Raw genomic sequence first — 22,070 nt, forward strand, 5'->3', positions numbered from 1 at the left:
GCCCGTCTCGCTTAAGCTCCAGGGCTGATTTCTGCTCGCCTAAGAGGTGCACCGGATCCCCACCCTCGGGGTACAAGATCCGCCCGCCTCCGCCGTTGGGCAGCGGGGCTCCGGGAGTTCCGCATCCAATCGGAGCCCAGCCCCGCCTGCAGCTCGCCTGGAGCCCAATCCCTCTGGGCTTGGCTCTACTCTTGCAGCTATTCCTCGGCGTAGCTCCGCCTCCAGCTCGGGCCCGAGTCTGGGCTGAGCCTAACTTCTAATTTGCTCCGCCCTCAAGCCAATCACCGACCCCGGATCTCCTATGGCCCCGCCTTCGGGCCCTCCCTGGCCCAGTCCCGGGCCTGGCCTGCTCCGGCCCCACCCTCAGCCCGCCCCGCCGTCGGTGCGCGGCGGCCGGGAAGGCACCGCCCGCAGACGCTCGGAACTGCCGACCCGAGAGCTACCCGTAGAGGGTCGGCGGCGGGAGCGGAGTGGGTCGGACGGGGCCGAGCCGGGCCGGGGGCCGTGTGGGGGCCGGGCGGCGGCCGGGCCGGCGGACGGCGGGATGGGCTGCACCGTGAGTGCCGAGGACAAGGCGGCGGCCGAGCGCTCTAAGATGATCGACAAGAATCTGCGGGAAGACGGCGAGAAGGCGGCGCGGGAGGTGAAGTTGCTGCTTTTGGGTGAGGCCGCGCCCTGCGCTGGGACCCTCGATTCCCCGTCCGAATCCCCAGACAAAGACTTTGACCTCCAGACTAGGGCCTTGAACTCCCAGACTCAGACTGGACCCCCACACCTGGCCTTGAACTCCCAGACCCGGCCTGGCCAGGATACCCAAATGGTTCAAAACTTTAGGTTGGCCTAGACCTCTGATCCGTAGCCCAGACTCTAGGTCAGACCCTTAACTCCTGACAGACCCCAAGCCCCCAGACTCAGAACCCTGCCTGACCATCCACCCTTGCTGACCAACCTCACAGACCCTCAGAGTCCCTGCCTTGTCTTCCATCCTTCCCTAGACTTCACTCAAATCCCCGGAACCCCCTGCTTTGGCCCCCACCTTAGGCACCACCTGTTTCCCTCACCTGCTCCCCTGGGCATGAATTGGGCATGAACATCCCTGGGGCCCCTGCCAGGCCCCCACCCACTCCTTCCTTTCCCCTCTTGCCCTGTCCCTACTCTGAACCCTGTATCCACCTGTGCACCCTGACATCAAGGGACCTCTCAAGTGGAAACCATGATTGCTCATGAGCCCTCTCTCTAGCTGGAACCCCCAGACCTTTAGAGATCTTTGCGACCTGCATCTGGCTCACCAGGTCCCACTCTGCACACATTACTCCTCAAACCCCTCTGCTCCTCCTCCCTGAGTCCTCTCCCACACTTTGGTCTACCTCTGATTCCCCTACCCCTCCTGCACTAGGCGGACGGGGTCGAGCTGGGAGGAGGGGCCCAGACTAAGGGGCTGGACTGAGGTTCTACTGGTCTCACTGAGGGAGGGAGCCAGGCCTCAAGCTTCCCAGGGAGATTCCGCGGGCTGGCTGTTTCCCAGTTTCTAAGCCCTATCTGGGCCAGTGAGGGGGGCGTCTGGGGAGTAGGATGAAGTGTGAGTGTGGAGGAGTTTGGGTTGTGGCGCCTCCAAGGCCAGGAAAGATGGTGGCTGCTTGAGGGGTGGGGGGAAGTGGAAGTGGTGAGACAGCCGACATATTGCTGCCCTGCCGGGCGGGCCAAGGAGATGTGCTGACGGGTACTGGGCTTCCTGCACCCTTTCTGCGCCGAAAGGCCAAGGACTTGGCCTCTGGGAGTGGGTGGGCCTGTCACATCTTGAGGCCCTGTGAGGGGGAAGTGGTGGGCCAGCTGGATGAGGAGTTGGGGGCCAACTGGAATTGGGGGGCATCTGAGGTGGACTTTTGCAAAGACTGTGCTCCTGATAGTTGTCCCCGTCCGGCCTTCCTCTGGGAGCAGGTGTGGTGCCCGATGGCAGCCTGATTCTGGGGTTTCAGGGCTCGGGGGAGGCAGGCCCTCGTAGCAGCATTGGAGGCTGGACAGTGTCTGTGGGGGGGTGTGGCCCCTCAGCCTCACAGCCGCTGTGGGGTCCTCAGGCTGTGAAAAGCAGAGCTTTCCTGGCTGAGTGTCTGGCCAAGAGACGGACAGCGTGTCTTCCGTCCTGAGCCCATCTGTTGACTGTCCCTGGGGGCCTGGCCTCAGGGGCACAGCCCAGAGGTTTCAAAATGGCATCCGCTCCGCCGCCGCTGCGGGTAGGAAGAGAAGGGGCGGGAAGGGGCGGCGGCCCAGCCTCCTGGGCTGTTTTGCGTTGGGCGCTTGCCTCTTCCTGTCTTCGCATCGAGTGCGGCAGCACCAGTTGAGTGGGTGTCGCCGCGGTGGAGGGCACGTCGCTTCTGCCCGATGGGCCTGGGTAGGGTGTTTTTGGTACTCCTGTCTCCTGGTGCCCACCCAGGGGCCACTGGGCAGCCCCTTCCCAGGCGGATCAGCTGAGGAGATGTGCGACTGGGCCATAGGACCGGGGTACATGGGGCTCCTGGCCCTCTGTGTCCCAACCCCATTCCACTAGTCTTGCTCCATAGAGCTTGGTTCAGATTTTGGGCCTAGCAGCCCCTCCTACACTGGGCTGGCAGCAACCAGGGGTGCAGGGTCTGGCTCAGCATTTTCTAGGCTGGGGAGTTCATCTCAGCATCTTGCTCCTCTGGCCTTTGCTTCCTCTGTTGAATGGGCTTCCTGGGTTTGGGCCAGAGGAGTGCTGGGCCCAGGATGGGGAGAATAGGGGCCTCATGGAGGTTCCTGTTGGGGGTGGGGGATGGGATCTAAGACCCTGCAGAGGGTGTACTGCAAGGGGCCGGGAGATCTAGATCTGCCTGAAACCGGGGACCCAATCTGCATTGGCTGCCTAGGTAGGGGAACTGGCCAGCCATCCCTTTCCCGTCCAGGTACAAGGAAGTGATGGGAGCCCAGGCGGAGCAGCTTCAGAGTGCTGGGCGCCTGTCCCACGTAGCGGGAAGAACTCTGTCCAGGCAACGGGACTCTTAGGTTGGGCAATTGCCAGCCTTCCCTTTCAGCCAGAACCACGCCTGCTGCCCCACCCGCATACTGGCTCCTTGCCCTCCTGGGTAGCCCTGCTGGCGGATGGGCACCAGGGGCAGAGGCAGATGTGGTACACACCGGTGAGAGCGATTTTCCTAGCAGCTTGTCATGAGGGGGCGCTGGGGGCAGAACTCCTGATACCAGCCCTACTTCAGGGACACCTCTCTCTGCCCCCCAGTTCAACTTGACTGACCCACTATCCCAGGTGGAATTTGGGGCCTTGGGCTGGGCACTTAAGGGAAAGGAAGCCAGAGTGTGTGTTTGGGGGGGTGTCTCTGATTTGGGATGGGCTTGTGTGGGCAGCCTACAGAGAAAGGAGAGACTGTCCCCTCATGGGCTCCATGAAGGCTTCAGTGTATAAATACAGCCCTTCTCTCTTGCCCCTGGGACTGTGCATCTGCTCTCCTAGCTTGGCATGCATTTTCCTTCTTTCCATCTAACTCACTCCTGCTTGACTGTTCTTCAAGACTCTGCTCTGGGACCACCTCCCAGGACCCTTCCTTGACAGAGGCTGCTGAAGCCCCTCCTGTGGCTCCTGATGCTACTGCTTCCTTCCCCCATCAGAGAGTGGGATTTGCCTGGGTGACAGCTGTCCTTCCTTGAGACTACAGGGGCAGAGCTGTGTCCTGTTCATTTCTGTGCCTTCTGTGCCAAGCATGGAGCCTGGCATCTATCGAGTGCTTCTTGTCTGTTTGTTGAATGAAGGAAGTACTACTAGTCTTGGGGGTAGATGGGTAGATGGAGGAGTAAGATGGCGGTCACTGAACCTGATATATTGTGGGCGGGTGGCAAGGGCTCAGTGTTGGGACTGATGACAGGGATGGGGGCTGGCAGACACCGAGAGAGAAGTTCTTCAGGCTGTTTCTTCCTGAACTCCCCACCTGCCTGACTGGCTCCTCAGAGACAGCCCTTAACCCACCCTGTGCAGAACTCTAGCTGATGAGTCTGTAGCCTGTCATAGGGCAGAGCATGCAGTGGGGATTCCACCCGTTCATATGAGAGTGGTTTTACATGCTTCCTTTCAGCTCGGGCTGTTTGGGGCCTGCTGCGGGCCTGCTGTCTCTGCTGTTCCAGTAGAGCCTATTTAGCTCTCAGAGCTGGGCTGCCCCACAGCCCTGGGGCTCAGGCCAGAGCACTGCTGCAGGAGATCTTGGCCTGGCCAGTTCAGGGACTGCACATACCAAGTCTCGATTAGGTTTACCAAAAGAAAAGGAAAGGAGTGTTGTGGTGTCTGTCCCATCTGGCCTGGCAAACAGTAGGTGCCTATTAAGCGTGTATGGAAAGAATGAGGCTATAGAACACATCCATGAACAGGGATAATTCCAGGGCTGTTGCCTGGGGCTTGGTCTAACTGGGGAAGGGGTAGCCTGGGATCCTGGTTGGGAAGAGTCTAGTGGTGCCTGTGAATGGAGGGTGGGAGGTTCCTCGGGTGGCTTTGCAAAATGAGCGGCATTTGCCGCAAAATGAGGGGCAGGTATTGGGGCAGAAAGATCCACTCAGCGAGGGCACTGAAGTAGGAAGGCCTGGCCTGGGGGAGGAGGGTTCACCTCTTTAGACTAGCTCTTGGGGTCACACAGACTTAGGTTCAATACCCAGCTCCACCTAGTGCACTTGTTGAGAAACCCAGTGACAGGTGAAATCCTGGTAGATGTCCTGTTCCCCATCCATAACTGGGAACAGGATGCCTGCCTGCAGCCACATGGGGGACCATGGGCCAAAGCCTGGGGGTGTGAGAACAAGTGAGAGAGCCTCTAATGACTCCTACAGAGTTGAGAGTTTCGTGGGGAGGATTCTCCCCAGCCTACAGGCTGACTGGCCCCTGTATGGAGGTCCTGGGGAACCCCCTCCCTTGGCCTCAGGCAGCTGTTCACAGCAAGTGGGGAGACCGAGGTGTGTAGACAATTGGTGCCAGCTGGAGTGATAGACTGTCCTGGGGACCTTAAGCCCAACTTCTCAGGGCTGAGCTACCTTCTTGGCTGCCTAAGGTTGGGGAGGCGGCTGGGCTCTAGGCACCAGGTGGGCCGGTACCCAGGCGGGCCTCCAGCCTCCCTGTTCTTCCCACAGCTTTCGAGGTCCCGGCTGGAGCTCATTAGCACTTGAATGGGGGTGGGGTAGCTTGGGCCTCCAGTCTCTTCTTCCCACCCCTCCCCCAGGCTGGGCGAGGCTTTGTCTTCCAGAGCCCGGCCCTGGAGCTCCCACGCTGGGAAGCGAGCGAGGGTCTAAGCCATTTCTGACCCCCTGTGCTTGCGTCTTGCACAGTCCCACTGGGCTCATCTCCTGCCCGTGACCCTAATGTTGGTGCAGACAACAGGAGAAATCAGACTTCTAGGATAGGAGTGGAACTGGGTCCTTCAGGGGTACCCCAAGCCAGGAGACTGGGTGAATCTTTGCAAAAGGAATTGATGGCTTTGCAAAGGAATTGATGCTGGAACTCAGCTGCAGGCATCCCAGGAGGGTGGGGTGGAGAACCCCAGACAGGGCAGAGAGCAGGTGGCAAGGATAGAGGGAATGAGCTGCCACCATAGTTGGAGATGGAAGTTATGCCAGCTGGGGAGCACAGGCTTCTGTGCCAGGCCCTGAGGCAGCATCGAGCCACCCACTGTGCTGAGTTGGAAGCTAGGCTGCCAGATGGGGGTTGGCATGGTCAGGGACCCCTTCAGGCCTGGGCAGCCTGTCAGGGGTTAACCCTGGGCTGGCCTGAGCTGTAGGGTCACTGGGTAGCATTATTGGTGTCCTAGGCCTGCAGACGTTGCCCAGCAAGTGACAGCAGGTAGGGTTGGGGCCTGATTGGATCCTGGGGAGGTCCCTAGTAAGCCAGCAGCACTGCAGAGGCTGGCACTTGGGGTGGCTTGGGCCACAGGTTGGTGGGCACAGCAGTCTCTCTTGGTCTCTGTCTCTCAAAGCCACCCATTCTTTTGGCAGGAATAGGATGGAAGAAGCTTTGTCCACATTAGCTCTTAGCCACTGAGGGACCAGGGCCTTGCTCCATCACATCCTCAGCAGAGGATGAGACGTTCTGACCTGGAGGCTGAGTGCTGCCCCCCAACACCCCTTTGTGCTTTGGGAGGCAGGACTGGACAGATGGGAGCAGGGCCATCTGTCCCATCTCAGCATCTTGGGACAGGAATCCTAATCTAGGAATTCATTGAGGAGGAAGGGGTCAACAGGTTCTGGCCAGGCCACAGCTCATGGGCTCTGCCTAAGAATGCATTTCAGGGTTCCTGAGGAGGGCAGAGGACTAGGCCCTTTGATGGTGACCCTGGGACCTGCTACTCTCAGGCAGCTCCTCTTTCAGCCACAAGTGCAAGGTGGGACACCTCTGCCTAGCTCCATGCAGTCCCTCTAGCCTGGGGCTCTTGTTCTTACTAAAACCCCAACTCCATCCTCACCCTCACCACCGTGCTGCTTCCTGGAGCTGTGTCCATCTAGGTGGTTTGGGAGAAATAATCTCCCTGGAACAACCAAACAGTTGCTGGGTCCGACGGGGTCTCAGTGTTGGCCTTCTGTGCGTGTTTTCAAGGTTTGGTGAGTGCCTGGTCCATTTGAACCAAAGCCTGAGGGTGGGATCTTCTAAAGCTTATTGAGAAGGTGTCCTTGTGACTCAGAGGATCCTGGGGTGCAAGGCTGGTAAGCCTCAAAATATGCAGGGGTGTGTCAGTGGCATCACCCACGGTGCCCTGGATGGGAGGAGGGGCAGTGAAGTCTGCATGGCAGGGCTGGGCCTCTCAGGGAAGTGGTGTCCACACCGGAGGAAAAGGAGGAAGCAGCTGGAGGAGGAGGAGCCCAAAAGAGGAAGAGGCCAGAGAGCTGCTCCTGCTCTGTGCTGGGGTGGGGGTGTGAACCCTCTCAACTTGGGGGGATCTGGAAGGTGAACCCCACCTGCACAGGCTCATCTGTATACCCCTAAGAGCCGCCACTGGTAGTCACTGAGTTGACGTCATTCCAGGCAGCTCTGTGCCTTGTCCCACCTCAGCAACCACTGGGCCCAGGATCCCAGAAAAGGTGGCGCCTTTGAGAAGGATTCCAGGCCCCTCCTTCGACCACAGGAAGTGGTGGCTGGGAGAGGGACATCAGAAGGGGGGGGTGGGGGGGTGGGGAGGGTGGCTAGCAGGAAAGCAAACGGCTGCTCTTATATTCCCGAGCGGCCATTGCCCTGCAAAGCCGGAAGGCCGGCTACAGGCCAAGATGAATGCCCGGAAATGGAGCAGCAGCCCTGGGATTAGCTCACTCTGGGTTTCCCCTGCCTGGGAGTGGACAGAGGGGCCCTTGGTGCAGCCTAAGGATTCCCCTCTGTTCCTACTACCCATTGGGCCTGGAGGTACCATCACTGGGCCTCAGTTTCCCTTTGGTGTTATCACCAGTTTCACTTTGGTGTCAGCAGTTATCACTCAGTTTCCCTTTGGTGTCAGCAGCCGTGACTAATATGTAGGGCTGGACTCTTCATGGCCTCATCGTATTTAACCCTATGAGGCCGAGACTGACATTATATCCATTTCACTGATGAGGAAACTGAGGCTCAGAAATATTATATGACTTACCCAGTAAGTAGAGACACCAAGGTGTGATCAGGTAGTGACCGAGCACTGTCCATAACTACCTTTGTCTGTCAGGAGTCTGTGCCCAACTGGCAAGAATTGGTCAGGATGAGAGGCAGATGCTGTGGGTCCACGTGTTTTCTACTTATGCTTGGGGACCTGTCTCTGGGGGGCCTCAATTCCTCTTTTAGGAGATTGAAAGGGGGCTGTCTGCCCTGGAGGTTGGGGACCCAAGAGTCTGTTCATGAATCTTTTTCCTGTTCAAAGCCAGAAGTCCGCCATGTAGCCCCGGGGTGACTTCATCACAGTGCAGCCTCCCGTCTTCCTTCCCAGCCCATGTTTCTCTCACAGAAAGACTCAGATCATAGTTAGGCCATTGAGTACTTCACTGGCCTCCTAACATTGTGCTTGTTCCTCTCATAACCCACAGGCTCAGGAGGATGGAGACTAGGCCTGAGGAAGGGTCAGAGGCTGCCCAGAGTGGAGTATGGGCCCCTGAGCCTGGGAGTTGTCCAGATGAGGAGAAGGGAAGAGCTTTCCCACAGGGGGCTCCCACTAAGAGCAGAGGCTGTGGTGGGCTGCCTGTGGTGCTGTATGGCGGCTGAATGTGTCTGTGGTGTGGGCTGGCACCAGCATGATAGGTGAGGAGGCCGGTCCTCATGCTCCTTAGCCTTTGAATCTGAGTTTTGTGGCCTTGCCTTCCTCCATGGAGGTTCCTTGGGGTTCTGCTCTGTGTTATTGGGCCAGGCCCTAGGGGGCTGAGGAGCCTGAGAGAGACTTAGGATAGCGATAGGAGCTGCTTCAAGGGCTCGCTCGGCCATGAGGCCACGCACAAAGTGGAGGACATGCATCATGATGGCCACTCAAGATCTTAGGTCCCAGAAAGCCCACTCCCCCCACCTTCTTCACTGTGTGACCTCAGGCTGTCCTCTTCCCTCTCTGCCCAGTGCTGGGACCTGTAATGTCATGATTCTCAGCATGGTCCCATGGCTTGTGGGCTCAGAGACAAGCTATATGCTTGGGCTGGACCTTGGGACAGTTTGGGGTGAGTGTGAGGATTCAAGGGAGGCTGCTCAGGGCAGGCCTTGAGTTTGGCACACTCCCTTGAGGGGTACATTTCATAGATGGGAACACTGAGGCCTGGGGGTTGGGTATCTCACCCAGGGCCCATCACAGTGAATCAGAAGAGATGGGGGTTATTCAGACTCTTTGAAAACAGCAAAGAGATTCCTTAAATGAAGAAGCATCCCAGAAGGAGGAGTGTGTCAAATGGCCTGGGCCCTTCCAGCACCTCCTGGCTCCTGTATAGAGGGAGACCTGTAGCCTGAAGGCCAACAATGAACAGGTCTCAGGGCCTCCTCTCCTCCAATTGTCTTTCCTTACCCAGTGGCTCAGTTTCCCTCTGTCCAGTGAGAAAGAGCCCCATTCTAGGGGACACAGCCCTGTCCCAGAAAGTCCTTTCCATGTCTGGCAGGTGCCGAGGCCTCTCTCCCTTACACAGAAAGCTCTGACTTGGCAGTAGCAGGCCAGGCCCTGCTTGCTAGTGCTTCCTGGTGGGCATCATGAACCCCTGGAAGCCATTGATGGCCACCCAAGTGGCAGACTGGCGAGAGGGAAGTTCCAGGTTTGTTAGGACACTTGGGGGAGGCAAGACCACACTTGTGGGTGGGGGTGTTGCAGCCCGAATCCAAGACCCGTGTCCCTGTCCCCCAGTGTTAGACCCTTACAGAGCCACCTAGGGGGGAGTCAGGCCTAAGAGAGCACCTGGAGGAAGGAAGAGATGGCCAGGGGCGGGGCTTGGAGGGCCTTTGTCTGGTGGGCCCCCTCCTCCTCTCTCCCATTCCCATTGTTACCCTGTGTGTGGGGTCTCCGCAGGCTGTGGGCCTCCCAGGCCCTGGAGAGGGCGTTGGGTGAGGGTCCAGGCACCTCCCCCAGCTGCCTAGCCTAGACTGCTTTTCAGAAGCAAATGCTCCCCAGTACTGCCCAGCCCCCACCTCCTCCACCATCTCTGGCTGCCGGGCTCCCCCTAGTGGTGGCGGGACCTGGGTCCCTGAGGCTGTAGGGGAGGGGCCAGAGCTAAGGGGCCTGGAACCACCGGCTGGGCCAGAGACGTGGCACCTTCCTGGGATGAGAGTGGGAGGTGGCGCCCAGGCTGCCTTTGGGGTAGGCTTCCCAAGGTTCACCCCCACCTTCCCCCCTGTGCCCCACTGGGGCAGGCTCGGGGGTGGCAGTGGGGGCGGGCCTGGTACTGTGGGTTTGAGCTGGGCTGCAGCCCAAGTCTACCCTGTGGTCCCAGCCCTGCTGCTTATGAGAATCTCTGCCCTCGGGCCGCCACGTCAGCTGGCTGCTCTCCCTAGGCCCATGTGTTCCAGGGGAGCCCACCAGTGCAGGAGCCTCTGCCCAGCCTTCTGAGCGCATGGAGTCAGTGAGCAGTGTCTGCGGCAAGGCCCCGGGACGGGAAGAAGGCCCCAGCTATGTAGCAGTACTGGATTGTGGAAGGGAAGTGACAAACTCAGAGCCAGAAGCCCGAAAAGAACTGAGTGGCTCTGACTGCTGTCCCACAGTACACAGGTCCCAGCAGGAACCGCCAGTGCTGCGCCAGCCTGTTAGCCGCTGGTCATTGCCCTCCACTGCACCTTGTCTGAAAGCCTCAGAAACTCTCCTTCCGATGAGATGGCCACAGCAGGCCACTCTGCAGGTCGTGGTTGCAGTGAACTATGCAGTATGGTCATTGAAGGCTGCAGGAAATGAAAGGTTTGGGGACATCTGTGATCTTCCATAGAGTAGAAACATAGTGATAACTTTTATCTGAGTGTTCACTGTGTGCTGGGCACTATGAGAAGAGCTTTGTGTTTAATCCTCCCCTCCCTCTTGGAGGAGATAATAGTGGTGTCCTGTTTCACAGATGAGGTACCAGAGCAAGGGCAGGAAGGGGGTGAGGCTCTTGAGAACATCAGGAAGGATCAGAATGGGCACCAGGGCTGCGGTAGGTCTGGACCTCTCTCTCAGAGAGGGTCTGACAGTGAGCGATGGGTCAGTTGGCCACTTGAGGCTTGGCGGCGTCTGCAGAAGGGAAACTGAGGCCAGAAAGGACAGCAGCATTCAGGGCCTCCAGCAAGACAAAGCCTTGTCTGAGACACAGAGGGTCAAGATAGACCTACAGCAGTGACCTGATGCTGGGGCTGGAAGTCAGCATCAGGCAACAGGACCAGCAACCCCATCTCTGCTGCTGCAGAGGCCCTGCTGGCCTTGTTCGGGCAGGTGGAGTTGTGCTGTCTCCCTTCCCCCATCTGTTCCCGCCTCTGTTGGGGCCCAGCGCTCCCAGAGTGGAAGCAGATGTTCTAATGCAGAGCAGCCTCTGTCGCCAGCACATCATGGCAATTACTGCCTGCCTGCTGGGGGCCCAGCAGCTGTGCCCTGGGACAAAGGCTGCGGAGGTTTCTTCTTGGTGGGAAGAGGTATGGCCCAATAGGAACACTGAAGTCATCCTAGGGAGCCTCTGTGGGCCCCTCTGATATCACCCAGCTGGAGAAGTAGTGCCTGGTGGAGTCCTCTGTGGGCAGGAGACTCCTGCCACCTTCAGTCTAGAACCAGCTAGTGAAGCCTCCTCTGAAGGGAGGGTGCAGGGCTGGGTGGAAGGAACTGGGCACCCAGGACCAGCAGGGTACAGGCAAACTTCAAGCCAAGTACTAGCTTATCTGATAGGGGAGCACTGTCAAGTCCTAATGGAAAAGGGCCCGGGGGAGGGGGTGAAGAGTGGGGCTAGGCCCCACAGCTCCTGGGGGTACCTGGCCCCCTCATTCCACCATCCCACCCACTCTGCCTCTGCCTCCTGGTCTGCTTGTTGTAGCTGCTCCTGGGCCATGCCTCTCCTTCTGTCCCTCTGTTCCCCCCTGCTTCCTGCCTAGCCACCAGCACCACACCCTTGTCCTGCCACTCACTCCTTCCTGCTTGAGTCACAGCTGCTGGGAGGACAAAGGGGCCGCCCTGAGTCCAGGGATGGGGGCTCCATGATTTTGGTTTGTCCACCTGTCAAATGGGGGCAGAGAATGTCCTCCTAACCCTCAGAATGTGACAGGAAGGGAGGCTGAGGCTGAAAGGGGACAGGGAAATGGACCCTCAGTTGGCTGGGACAGGGAGCAAGTGTCCTGGCTCCAACCTGGTCACCCAGGTACTGCCCATCTCTGTGTCTGCCAGGTCTGCCACTGCTAGGAAAATCAGATGCAAAGCTCATTTGTTCTGTCATCCCTGTCTCTGGGCAGGGTCACAGGGTGCCATACCACTTTACTAGGAGAGTGGTCAAAAGGCCAGACAGGGAAACTGGTACCTCAGGCAGACATGGTCCCAAAGTCACACAAGAGACAGAACCCTTACCAAAACCTCAGGTCTCATGTGCCCTGGACAGTTGCCCACTCTGAGTCTTGGTTTGCCTGACTGGGGCCTGCATGATTGATCTGACCCATCACTTCACATCCTTGGCTTCTGCTCCTCCACTGAACCCCCAATCCTGGCTGAGGCCTCTGGTTCCTGAGTCTCCCTCTGCCCCAGGATGTGCTACCAGCCTCCTGCTCTGTGGGAGCAAGTGCCTAGGTGGGCAGGACAGCCAGGAGGTCACCTGGACCTTGTGGTTAGCCAGCCCGGTGCTGCTCTCCCTGCTCCTGGATATTTGGGTTCTGGAGGATTGGCCTCCGTGATCAGGCATCACTCTCAGGCCTTCCTAGGCCCTCTCCCCATCTTTCCATCAGCAGGTATGGAGTGTCAGTGTGGGGGACCCTGGCTGTTCCTCTGCCATGCATAGCACAACGAGGAAGCAGGAGTACTGCCATCTGACCAAGCCCATGTCCAGGGGAATGCACTGGAACGGGTGCTTCTAGGGCCCAGGGTCTGAACCGATAGTAGAGGGGCTCGCTGCTTCAGAGCCACCCCCCAGGGCCTGCACAGTTGTGTGTCCCCCCCCCCCCTGCCCCAATTACTCACTCGCCTATCCTGGGAAGCAGGCCTGGGATAGTCAGAAGCCCAGTAATACCCAGCAGCTGGTAGCATTTGAGAGGAGAGCCCAGACCCTTCTTCTCAGGGAGGCCACTGGGTTGTGCACATACCAGGCCTACCTCTGTGAGGGCCACAGCTGTGCCTCAGTTTCTCCTAGTAAAATGTGGATCTGGGGTGAGATGGGTGGGCAGGGTGGATGGAGGTGGGCAGGGGCCTTGGTGGGGATGGGGAGGGCACTGTAGAGACTCAGACTGTTATCTGCCTAGGAAGGCAGGGAGTGAACCCAGTGACACGTGCAGCCTGGACCTGAAGACAGTGTGGCCCAGCTGCACTGGGCAGCTCTAGGAGGCACTACATGGCTGGCAAGGTGGGCCACCCATAGAGGGGATTAGGACCATGGGACAGTAACCTCTGTCTCAGTTTTCTCCATTTGTTAGGTGGGATTGCTGTGAGATTAAATTCCTTAGTTGCCATGACAGGCAGAGAAGAGCATCTGACACATAGAGGTTGCTGTTCATGGCTTTGCTGTGATCATTATTGTCGATACTCTTGCTGCTCATGTGAGTCTGTGTGTTTTCCCCTTTACCCTCTGAGGTTGTCTTGACCTGCCCTGAGGGATATTGGAGCCAGAGTCCCCAAGTGTGACCTCCCCACAGACCCCGCCATCTACTATCCTGAGCTGCTCAGAGGGGTAGACCTGCCACATTGATCAAAAGGGTTGGGACACATGTCAATGGGCCATGGCACATGTATGCCCCGCAAAGAAAACTGCATGGGCAAATGCCTGGCTTTGGCAAGAGGCAGGGCCTGGCAGGTACAGGTATGGCTGGCAGTGATGGCAGTGAAGGAGCAGAGGGAACAGTCTGTGCGAGAGCTGGGAGGGGAAGCGGGGCCCAACTGAGGCGTCTTCTACTTGGAGTTTGGGACAGTGAAAGGAGGGGCGCCTGGGTGGCTCAGTCAGTCAAGTGTCTGAGTCTTAATTTGGTTCAGGTCATGATCTCACCGTTCCTGAGCTTGAGCCCCACATGGGGCTCTGCATTGATAGTTCGGAGCCTGCTTGGGATTCTCTCTCTCCCTCTCTCTCTGCCCCTCCCCCATGCTCTCTTTCTCTCTCTCAAAATAAATAAACGTTAAAAAACAACTTTATTTAAAAAAAAAAAAGGGACAGTGAAAGGAGGAGATGAGGTCCTGCCCCCACTCCCACCATCCCCCAGCCAGGAGGTAGTGTAGCCCTCCTGGTCTTCACACTTCCCTGCAGACTCCCTGGGGAATGTGGGTTTCTGGGCTGCACCCCTCAAGATCTGGCTCTGGGTTTGTGTGTCTAGGATAGGACCTGGGAATCTTCTTTTTTTTTTTTTTTTTTTCCCCCTCCCTCCTTTTTAAAAACACCTTTTGGGGCCTCTTGCAGCATCTGAGCCACATCTGAGAAAGGCTGGGCAGGCCAGGCAATCTTGGTCCTGTGTGTCTCCCTGCCTATCTGAATCCTGGCTGCACAATCTTTTTTTTTTTTTTTTAACTTTTTTAATGTTTATTCATTTTTGAAAGACAGAAAGAGACAGAGCACAAGCAGGGGTGGGGCGGAGAGGGGTGGGGGGACACAGAATCCGAAGCAGGCCCCAGGCTTTGAGCTGTCAGCACAGAGCCCGATGCGGGGCTCGAACTCACGAATCGTGAGATCATGACCTGAGCCAAAGTCGGATGCTCAACCGACTGAGCCACCCAGGTGCCCCTCTCCTTTTTTTTTTAATGTTTGTTAATTTTTGAGAGAGAACAAATGGGGGAGGGTCAGAGAGAGGGAGACAGAGGATCCGAAGTGGGCTCTGCACTGACAGCAGAGAGCCCGATGTAGGGCCCGTACCCCAAACCATGAGATCATGACCTGAGACGAAGACACTTAACCAACTGAGCCACCCAGGGGCCCCCTGGCTGCAAAATCTTGGGCCAAGACTACCTTTGTGAGCCTCGGTGTCCTTGTCTGTAAAATGGAAGCAGAAGTAGTATGTTTGTAGGGCTGCTGTGACAGCCATGGGAAAGAGTACCAGCAAATCCCTCAGTATTGGCCAAGGAGAATATAGAATGGGCCTCTGCCAGGCTTGGAAGCATGTTGAGTCAGTCCAAGGGTATGTGTGTATGAGTGTGTGTGTGTCAGTCATGCTGCGTGTCTCCCAAGTCCTGGTCTCCATCTGCTCAGGGTAGACTTGGGCCATGCCTAGGAGGCAGGACTATGACACTGTCCTAGCCCAGGCCCCTTGGTGGCTCAGAATGTGGGGAGAAGAGGGAATGCTCCCCTGCTAGAGTGTGCAGGGCTCCTTCCTGCCATCTGTGCCCTGGCACCATGTTGGCGAGCCTGCTTGCATGAGAATGACAAGGAGACTTCTGAGGGCTTGTCTCCAACCAAAGCCCTTGAGCTCATTCTGCTGTTGAGGGGGGTAATGTGGTGGGCAGTGAAGCTTGGGGGAAGCAAAGGCCTGGGGTCTTGACCACTGTGGCCCTGCCAGCTGCACCCTTGTAGCTTTGCTGCCTCCCAGGCCCAACTGCCTCCATCTCCCTGTGCAGTTGATGGGGGAGGGTGGGTTCTGCCTCTGGGGCTGCCAGTGGCTGGGCCACATGTAGCCCCACCGGGGCTGCTCCCTGACAGCCTGTGCCCTCTGTTCTAGGTGCTGGGGAGTCAGGGAAGAGCACCATTGTCAAGCAGATGAAGTAAGTGCTATGTGCAAGAGACAGCCACCAAACCCTGATTTCCCCTCTTCTTTCTCTGGGTCTGTGTTGCACACCGCCCCCCCCCCCCCCCACCAAGTAGTGGCCCAGCCAGTCTTAGCCAAGCCCAGGACCTTGTTGGAGGCAATCACCCATCCTCAGGTCCCAGAGGGTCGGGGGAAGTTTCCTTCTCTCTGTAATAGGTCCCTGCAGGCTTCAGCAGCCCCAGGAGGCCATGTATGGTCCTCGTGCCCTAGGGGCCCTAACTCCTGACCCCTGGCTGCCAGGATCATCCATGAGGATGGCTATTCCGAGGAGGAGTGCCGGCAGTACCGGGCGGTCGTCTACAGCAACACCATCCAGTCCATCATGGCCATTGTCAAAGCCATGGGCAATCTGCAGATTGACTTTGCCGACCCCTCCCGAGCGGTATGTCCTCTCCTCAACCCCTGCCTGCTTCCCTAAAGGCTTCAGGGCAAGCCTTGTCCTGGGGAACCTAGAAATACCCAAGCCTGGGCCCCATTCTGGAGGCCCCTGTCAGGTGGGGTGGGGGTGAACTCCTGTGACTGGCTGACACCTCAACACTGCGCCCAGGATGATGCCAGGCAGCTGTTTGCACTCTCCTGTACTGCTGAGGAGCAAGGCGTGCTCCCTGAGGATCTGTCTGGTGTCATCCGGAGGCTCTGGGCTGACCATGGTGTGCAGGCTTGCTTTGGCCGCTCTCGGGAGTACCAGCTCAACGACTCCGCTGCCTAGTGAGTACCCCAAGGAGCCGGGTGGGGTGAGGGGGGCTCTGGACCACAGCCTAGAATGGAGGGCCTGAGCATTCTCAGAAAGACACTGCCAGTCTCTGCTTATGAAGCTGGTGACTGTCAACCAAGGCCTTGGTGATTTTTGCTTTGAGGTGGGGGGCATGGTATTGAAAGTCAGGAGGAAGGACAGGCAGGGCTGCTGTCCCTCCAGGGCCAACTGGAGTCTGATCTGTCCTTAGACACAATCACTGTATTAAAAAAAATTTTTTTTTAATTTGTTTGTTTATTTATTTGGAGGGAACATGCACGAGCAGGGGAGGGGCAGAGGGAGAGGGAGAGAGAGTGAATCCCAAGCAGGCTCCGTACTGTCAGTGTGGAGCCCAATGCAGGACTTGAACTCATGAACCGTGAGGTCATGACCTGAGCCGAAATCAAGAGTCTGACACTTAACTGACTGAGCCACCCAGGTGCCCCTAGACGCAATCATTCTAAAGAACATTTGCTGCCTCCTGTGCCAGGCCCTGTGCAAAGCTTGAGGGACCCAGCGATGATGGAGTAGACACATCCCCAAGTAGCGACCACCTACAGTGTCAGTGTTATGGTGGGAGTGGAGGTAGGTCTAGAGCAGGGACTGCCTCAGCTGAGTTCTGAACAAGAAATAGGCAGAGGAGGAACAGGAAAATCTCCTAGGCAGGGGCACATGTGCACAAGCCTGGAAGTGAGTAGTGCTGGCTGTGCCGGAGGTCCCAGAAGATGTTCAGACTGGTTGGAGAGGAAGATACAAGGGGAAGAGACCAGGAGGTGACAGATATGTGTTTAAGTTAGAGCTTAAGACTTGGCTGGGGAATCACAGGGGGTTCTGGGAGTTCCAGAGGCCCAGCCTATGGGGTCATTCTCTGAACTCCTTCCCTGAACTACCTACCGTATGCCAGGCCTGATGCAGAGGGCTGAGCACCCATGGAGAACAGGACAGGTTGGTGGCCAGTGCTGATGGCTGTGGGAGACGTGCCCAGGCTTTTTGGACTACGCCAAATAGGCAGATAGGTGGCTGCCCCTGTGCTCATACCTCACCTCTCCCACCTCTGCTTAAGCCAGCCCCTGTTCGCAGCACCTTTCTCCCCCGCTGTGCTGCCCTTCAAGTCCTGAGCCCGCCCAGAGAGGGGCTGGACCAGGGTGAGGGTGGATAGGAGGCTGGCCCTGCCTGGTCCTGCACCCTGAGCCCTGCCCCAGTCACATGAAGCGCCTCCCTCTCCTTGCAGTGTCCTGAATGCCCTTGTGAGTGCCCCCCAGAGGAGTTGCAGAATAGCAGCCAAACATAGTGGGGGCCAGAGCTCCTGGGTGGCTCAGTTGGCTAAATGTCCGACTCTTGGTTTCAGCTCAGGTCATGATCTCACAGTTCATGAGTTCGAGCCCCGCATCGGGCTCCGTGCTGACAGACAGAGCCTGCCTGAGATTCTCTCCCTCCCTCTCTCTGTCTCTCCCTCCTCTACTCTGTCTCTCAAGATAAATAAACTTTAAAAAAAATTAAAAAAACAAACAAACAAACATAGTGGGGGTCTCCAGACCTCAGCGATGCCCGTCTCAGAGGTCACAGAGGCTCAGCACCAGCAGATCTTATGGGTCCTAGAGGCAGGCAGGGGTGGGTCCTATCAACCATTACCACCTCAGGGTCCAGGATACTCAAGGAGGGTAGGTATGGGTCCCTTCCAGGCTACTCCCCATTCCTTCATTCCTTAGACATTAAGCACCCGCTGTGTGCCCAGCACTGTTCTGGGGGTGGGGATCCAGCAGTGACACAGGTCTTGTTCTCCCAGGCAGGTTTATGCCGTGACCAGATCACCTAGGGGTGGGGAGTGGGTTAGAACACTACAGGGAACAGGAGTGCCCCAACCCCTCTTCACAGCAATCCTTCAAGGCTGCTATGGGTCAGTGGGACCCTGGGGTGAACCCTGTTGTGGAGAAGGGGGAGGCTGGCGTGGAAGCCACCAGGAGGCCTCTGGGCAAGAGGTTCTCAGTAGGTGGCGGGGTGCCGTAAGCAGGTCACAGCCCATGCGTCATGGGCCCTCATGGTCCTTCCTGTTTTTCTGTTCTGTCCCTGCGTCTCTGAGGTCATTTCCTGCTGGCCCCAACAGCCCTGCGCCAGGAGTGAAGTGAGACATCGGCACTGGGCAGCGGCTCAGAGGCCTGGACCCAGTCCCCAGGGCACCTCAAGGATATTGAGGCAGACAGAGCTGGTCCCAGGGCCTGACAGGAGCAGTGTTGATATTAATCAAGGGAGCTGGTGATGAGGAGCCCCTGGGACTCCTGCCAAACAGGTGCCCATGCTCTCCCCTGAGGAGTCCAAATTTTATTGGACGCTGGGCAAAGAGCCCATTGAGCCTGACAGGCCCCAACCTGTCCAACCCCGCATTGAGGGACATGCCAGGCTGCTCTGTAGTGGGTGCCATAATTGTGCCAATTAGCATCCTGAATCCCTCACTGAAAGACTAATTTGTCCCTTCCCACCCTCCTCAGTTTGCAGCTCTACCAGGCCTGGATCCTGTCTGAGGCAGGCCTGGCTAGGACCTGGGTGCTGGGGCTTGGCTGGCCGGTCACAGCCGCACCTCCTCCGGGCCCGTTCCACAGGCAGGAGGCGGCAAGGCTTCTGGTCCAGTTTTTCTCATCTGAGCAATGAATGTCATAAAGGCAAGGGTTGAAGAGGCAAGGGCTTTGAGAAATGAGGGGATGGGAGGAATAGGGGCCTGGGTCAGCTGGCCCGGGGTCCAGGTTAGGAGGCCTCCTGCTGGCCCCCACTGACCTGCCTGCCCCCACATCTAGCTACCTGAATGACCTGGAGCGCATCGCGCAGAGCGACTACATCCCCACACAGCAGGACGTGCTACGGACCCGTGTGAAAACCACGGGCATCGTGGAGACACACTTCACCTTCAAGGACCTACACTTCAAGTGAGCCAGCATGTGGGCAGGGTGGAAGGGCAGGACTTGCTAGCCTTTGGGGCAACAGACGGAGGGACCCTTACTCCAAGGCTTGCTAATGGCTGTATTGGGAGGGAGGGGCTGGTCCAGGATTCCCCAGGATTCCCTGCTCTGAGGTTTCTCAAGGCTGTATGGTTGCCAGTGGCTCACATCCTCTGCTGCCCCTGCCCCATGTGGCTGCAGCCTGCCCTGCTGACCAGCCCTGACCCCACTATGCAAACATGCTCCGACCCAGAACCTTGAGTAAGGTGGACAGTGTGAATGATTCCATGAAGACAGCTGCCCCACTCTGAGCAGGCCTCTGTCCTCAGTCAGCCAACTTGTGAAATGGGGACTGTCTCTCGGAACTGCCTTTTCTGGAGCTAAGGCGATCCTGTGTCCGCAGGATGTTTGATGTGGGCGGTCAGCGGTCTGAGCGGAAGAAGTGGATCCACTGCTTTGAGGGTGTCACAGCCATCATCTTCTGCGTAGCCTTGAGCGCCTATGACCTGGTGCTAGCTGAGGACGAGGAGATGGTGAGAGGCCGAGAGGCCGCTGAGGGGGGCGTGGGGGTGGGGAGCAGTGGCGGGTGCTGACCGCGCTGTCCTGCCCCCAGAACCGCATGCACGAGAGCATGAAGCTGTTTGACAGTATCTGCAACAACAAGTGGTTCACAGACACGTCCATCATCCTCTTCCTCAACAAGAAGGACCTGTTTGAGGAGAAGATCACACACAGCCCCCTGACCATCTGCTTCCCTGAGTACACAGGTGTGGGGACTGGGCCTCTGGGGAGGAGCTGGTGGTGACCAGGTGGTGCACAGGCGCCTCCCGCTGGACAGAAGGGTAACTGCGGGACACTCAGGCAGGAGCTGGTGCCTCTCTTAGGCCTATGTACTTGTGCCTGCACACAGGGCCTGTACCCCTTCCATGTGCACAATCAGGAGCCCCACTTTACACACTCAGACATGCATGTACATTCACATACACTGTCACCCTTTGCACATGTGTGCACATGTTATATGCTTGTCTGTTCACACGCACAGGACCTTGTCGTTCATGTGGGACAGGCCTGCCTGCCGTACAGGTGGCACAAGTCCTCACCATTTTGTCTCCCACAGGGGCCAACAAGTATGACGAGGCAGCCAGCTACATCCAGAGTAAGTTTGAGGACCTGAACAAGCGCAAGGACACCAAGGAGATCTATACGCACTTCACTTGTGCCACCGACACCAAGAACGTGCAGTTTGTGTTCGATGCCGTCACCGACGTCATCATCAAGAACAACCTGAAGGACTGCGGCCTCTTCTGAGGGGGCGGGGCCTGGCAGGATGGTGAGCTGGGACAGTGGTGGGGTGGGTAGGCTGGCAGGGAGCTGGGGTGGAACAAAGTGGAGCCATTGAGCCCAGATAAGGGACAGGGTTGGGCCTCGGGAGAGCTTGGGTTGGGTGGGGGGTTGCCTGGGAGCACAGGGTGGCAAGTCAGGTGGGCTACTGAGGTCAGGGCACACAGGTAGGCTGGCTAGTGATCCAGACAGCAGAAACATCTGGCCATGTGCCGGGAGAAAATTAGAGGGCTGTTCTGACCTCCCTTGGAGAAAACTTAGTCATCCACCAAGCCACTGGCCTGGCCCGAAGGAGGCTAGATGACAGAGGGTGCAGCCATCTGCCACTCAGCGTGATCAGCTCTGCACTCGGCTCTGCGGTCTTTCCTTCAGACCTAGCTGAGGGTCCTGGGCTGACGCCGGCCCCACTAGCCCTGGGGCAGATGGGGAGGACTCTGCCAGTGCTACAGACCCCCCTCCCTCATATAACCCAGCAACAGACACTGGCTCCTGGGCAGCCACTGTGTCCCTGGTAACAGGTGGATGAGAAGAAAGAGAGGGTCATTGTCTAGGGAAGTGGGAGGAGAGGCACACTCTGGCTTCCTCCCGACCCATGCCCTGACTGTCCCCCACCTCCAGGGCCACCGCCGACTCTGCTCCCTCCAGCTCCTGAGGAAGATGGGGGCAAGAGGACCACGCTCCCTGCCTGCCCGCTCCTCTCCTCTCCCCGGCTGCTTTTTCCCTCTTTCCTCTCTCTGTTCTTGGCTCCCCTGTTCCCTCCCTCAGCTCCAGAGACTCGGGTTGAGGAACTGCCACAGGCCCTCCTATTTGAAGCCGGCCCTTGTCCTAGGTGCCGGGAATGGCCGCGGTACCCCCTTCCTGGGCATCTCTTCTGGTGTTAACCATTGTCTTGTTCTGTGATGGGGGAGGGGAGCACATGCTGAATCTCCCAAGGCCTGTGTCTGGAGGGGCACTCACTTCTCCAGCCTGAGACCCCTGGCTTCACTCAACACCAGCCCCTGACCCAGCCCAAGTCCAAATGTTTACAGGGAGCCTCCTGCCCATCCCACCCCTCTAGCCGCTCGGAGGCCCCAAAGGAAAAAGCACAAGAAGCGTGAGACGCCACCATTCCTGGAGACTACAGTCCACCTGCTCATTCTCGTAGCTTTTTAAAAAAAAAAAAAAATGAAAGTAAAGGAAAAAAAAAAAGACAAAACCGCAAACCTAGAAAACTTTTTAGAGAAAAACTATTTAAAACTTTCAGATCCTGACCAGCGCCCACCCAGCCCCCTTCCAGTGATTCCGTGCCTTGAGTGTGTCTGCGTGTTTACACCCATCCCTCTGCTGGCTGCCCCTCCCCTACCCCGTGCGGGCGGCACATCTGCCCTGCCCTCCACAGAACTGGGTTCCAAGGGCTGTTCCAGACAACTGCCAACATCACTGAGGGCCCCGTCCCAGTGGCCCTGGGCCCTGGCTCCATTAACCTAAATGTAGCTCCTTAGCGCTAACCTAGGAACCGCCGCTGCCTGCTGAGGGCCATGCCCCTCGTGCCCTTGCCCCAGGCCCGGGTCCTTCAGCGTTGAACACTTCCTTGCTTTTTTCACATGTTTTATGGAATTGTTCACCTGGTTTGAAATAATAAAATGTAGAAAGAAAAAATACCAAGTACTGCTCAGTACTCTTCTATCCCAGGGCCAGAGACCCAGACTAAGCTGTGCCAAGGTGATAGTGACCTGAACCTGAAACC

The 22,070-nt window shown here is 57.6% G+C and overlaps 1 protein-coding gene across 1 annotated transcript; it reads left to right on the top strand.

The window, feature by feature from the left end:
• Positions 1 to 408: 408 nt before the first annotated feature.
• On the top strand, positions 409 to 21,982 carry GNAI2 (G protein subunit alpha i2). Its single transcript, XM_030306839.1, has 9 exons — positions 409 to 662; positions 15,254 to 15,296; positions 15,581 to 15,722; positions 15,888 to 16,048; positions 18,863 to 18,991; positions 19,407 to 19,536; positions 19,617 to 19,770; positions 20,121 to 20,333; positions 20,963 to 21,982. The coding sequence occupies exons 1-8, from the start codon at positions 545 to 547 to the stop codon at positions 20,309 to 20,311; spliced, it is 1,068 nt and encodes a 355-aa protein (XP_030162699.1). The 5' UTR covers positions 409 to 544; the 3' UTR covers positions 20,312 to 20,333; positions 20,963 to 21,982.
• The last annotated feature ends 88 nt before the right edge of the window (positions 21,983 to 22,070 follow it).

Source organism: Lynx canadensis, chromosome A2 (genome assembly GCF_007474595.2).
Source record: "Lynx canadensis isolate LIC74 chromosome A2, mLynCan4.pri.v2, whole genome shotgun sequence".
NCBI lineage: Eukaryota > Metazoa > Chordata > Mammalia > Carnivora > Felidae > Lynx > Lynx canadensis.

Coding starts and splice junctions, on each gene's coding strand:
- GNAI2 (XM_030306839.1), top strand. CDS start 545: ATGGGCTGCACCGTGAGTGCCGAGGACAAGGCGGCGGCCGAGCGCTCT. Junction 663..15,253: donor GGTGAAGTTGCTGCTTTTGG/GTGAGGCCGCGC, acceptor CCTCTGTTCTAG/GTGCTGGGGAGTCAGGGAAG. Junction 15,297..15,580: donor ACCATTGTCAAGCAGATGAA/GTAAGTGCTATG, acceptor CCTGGCTGCCAG/GATCATCCATGAGGATGGCT.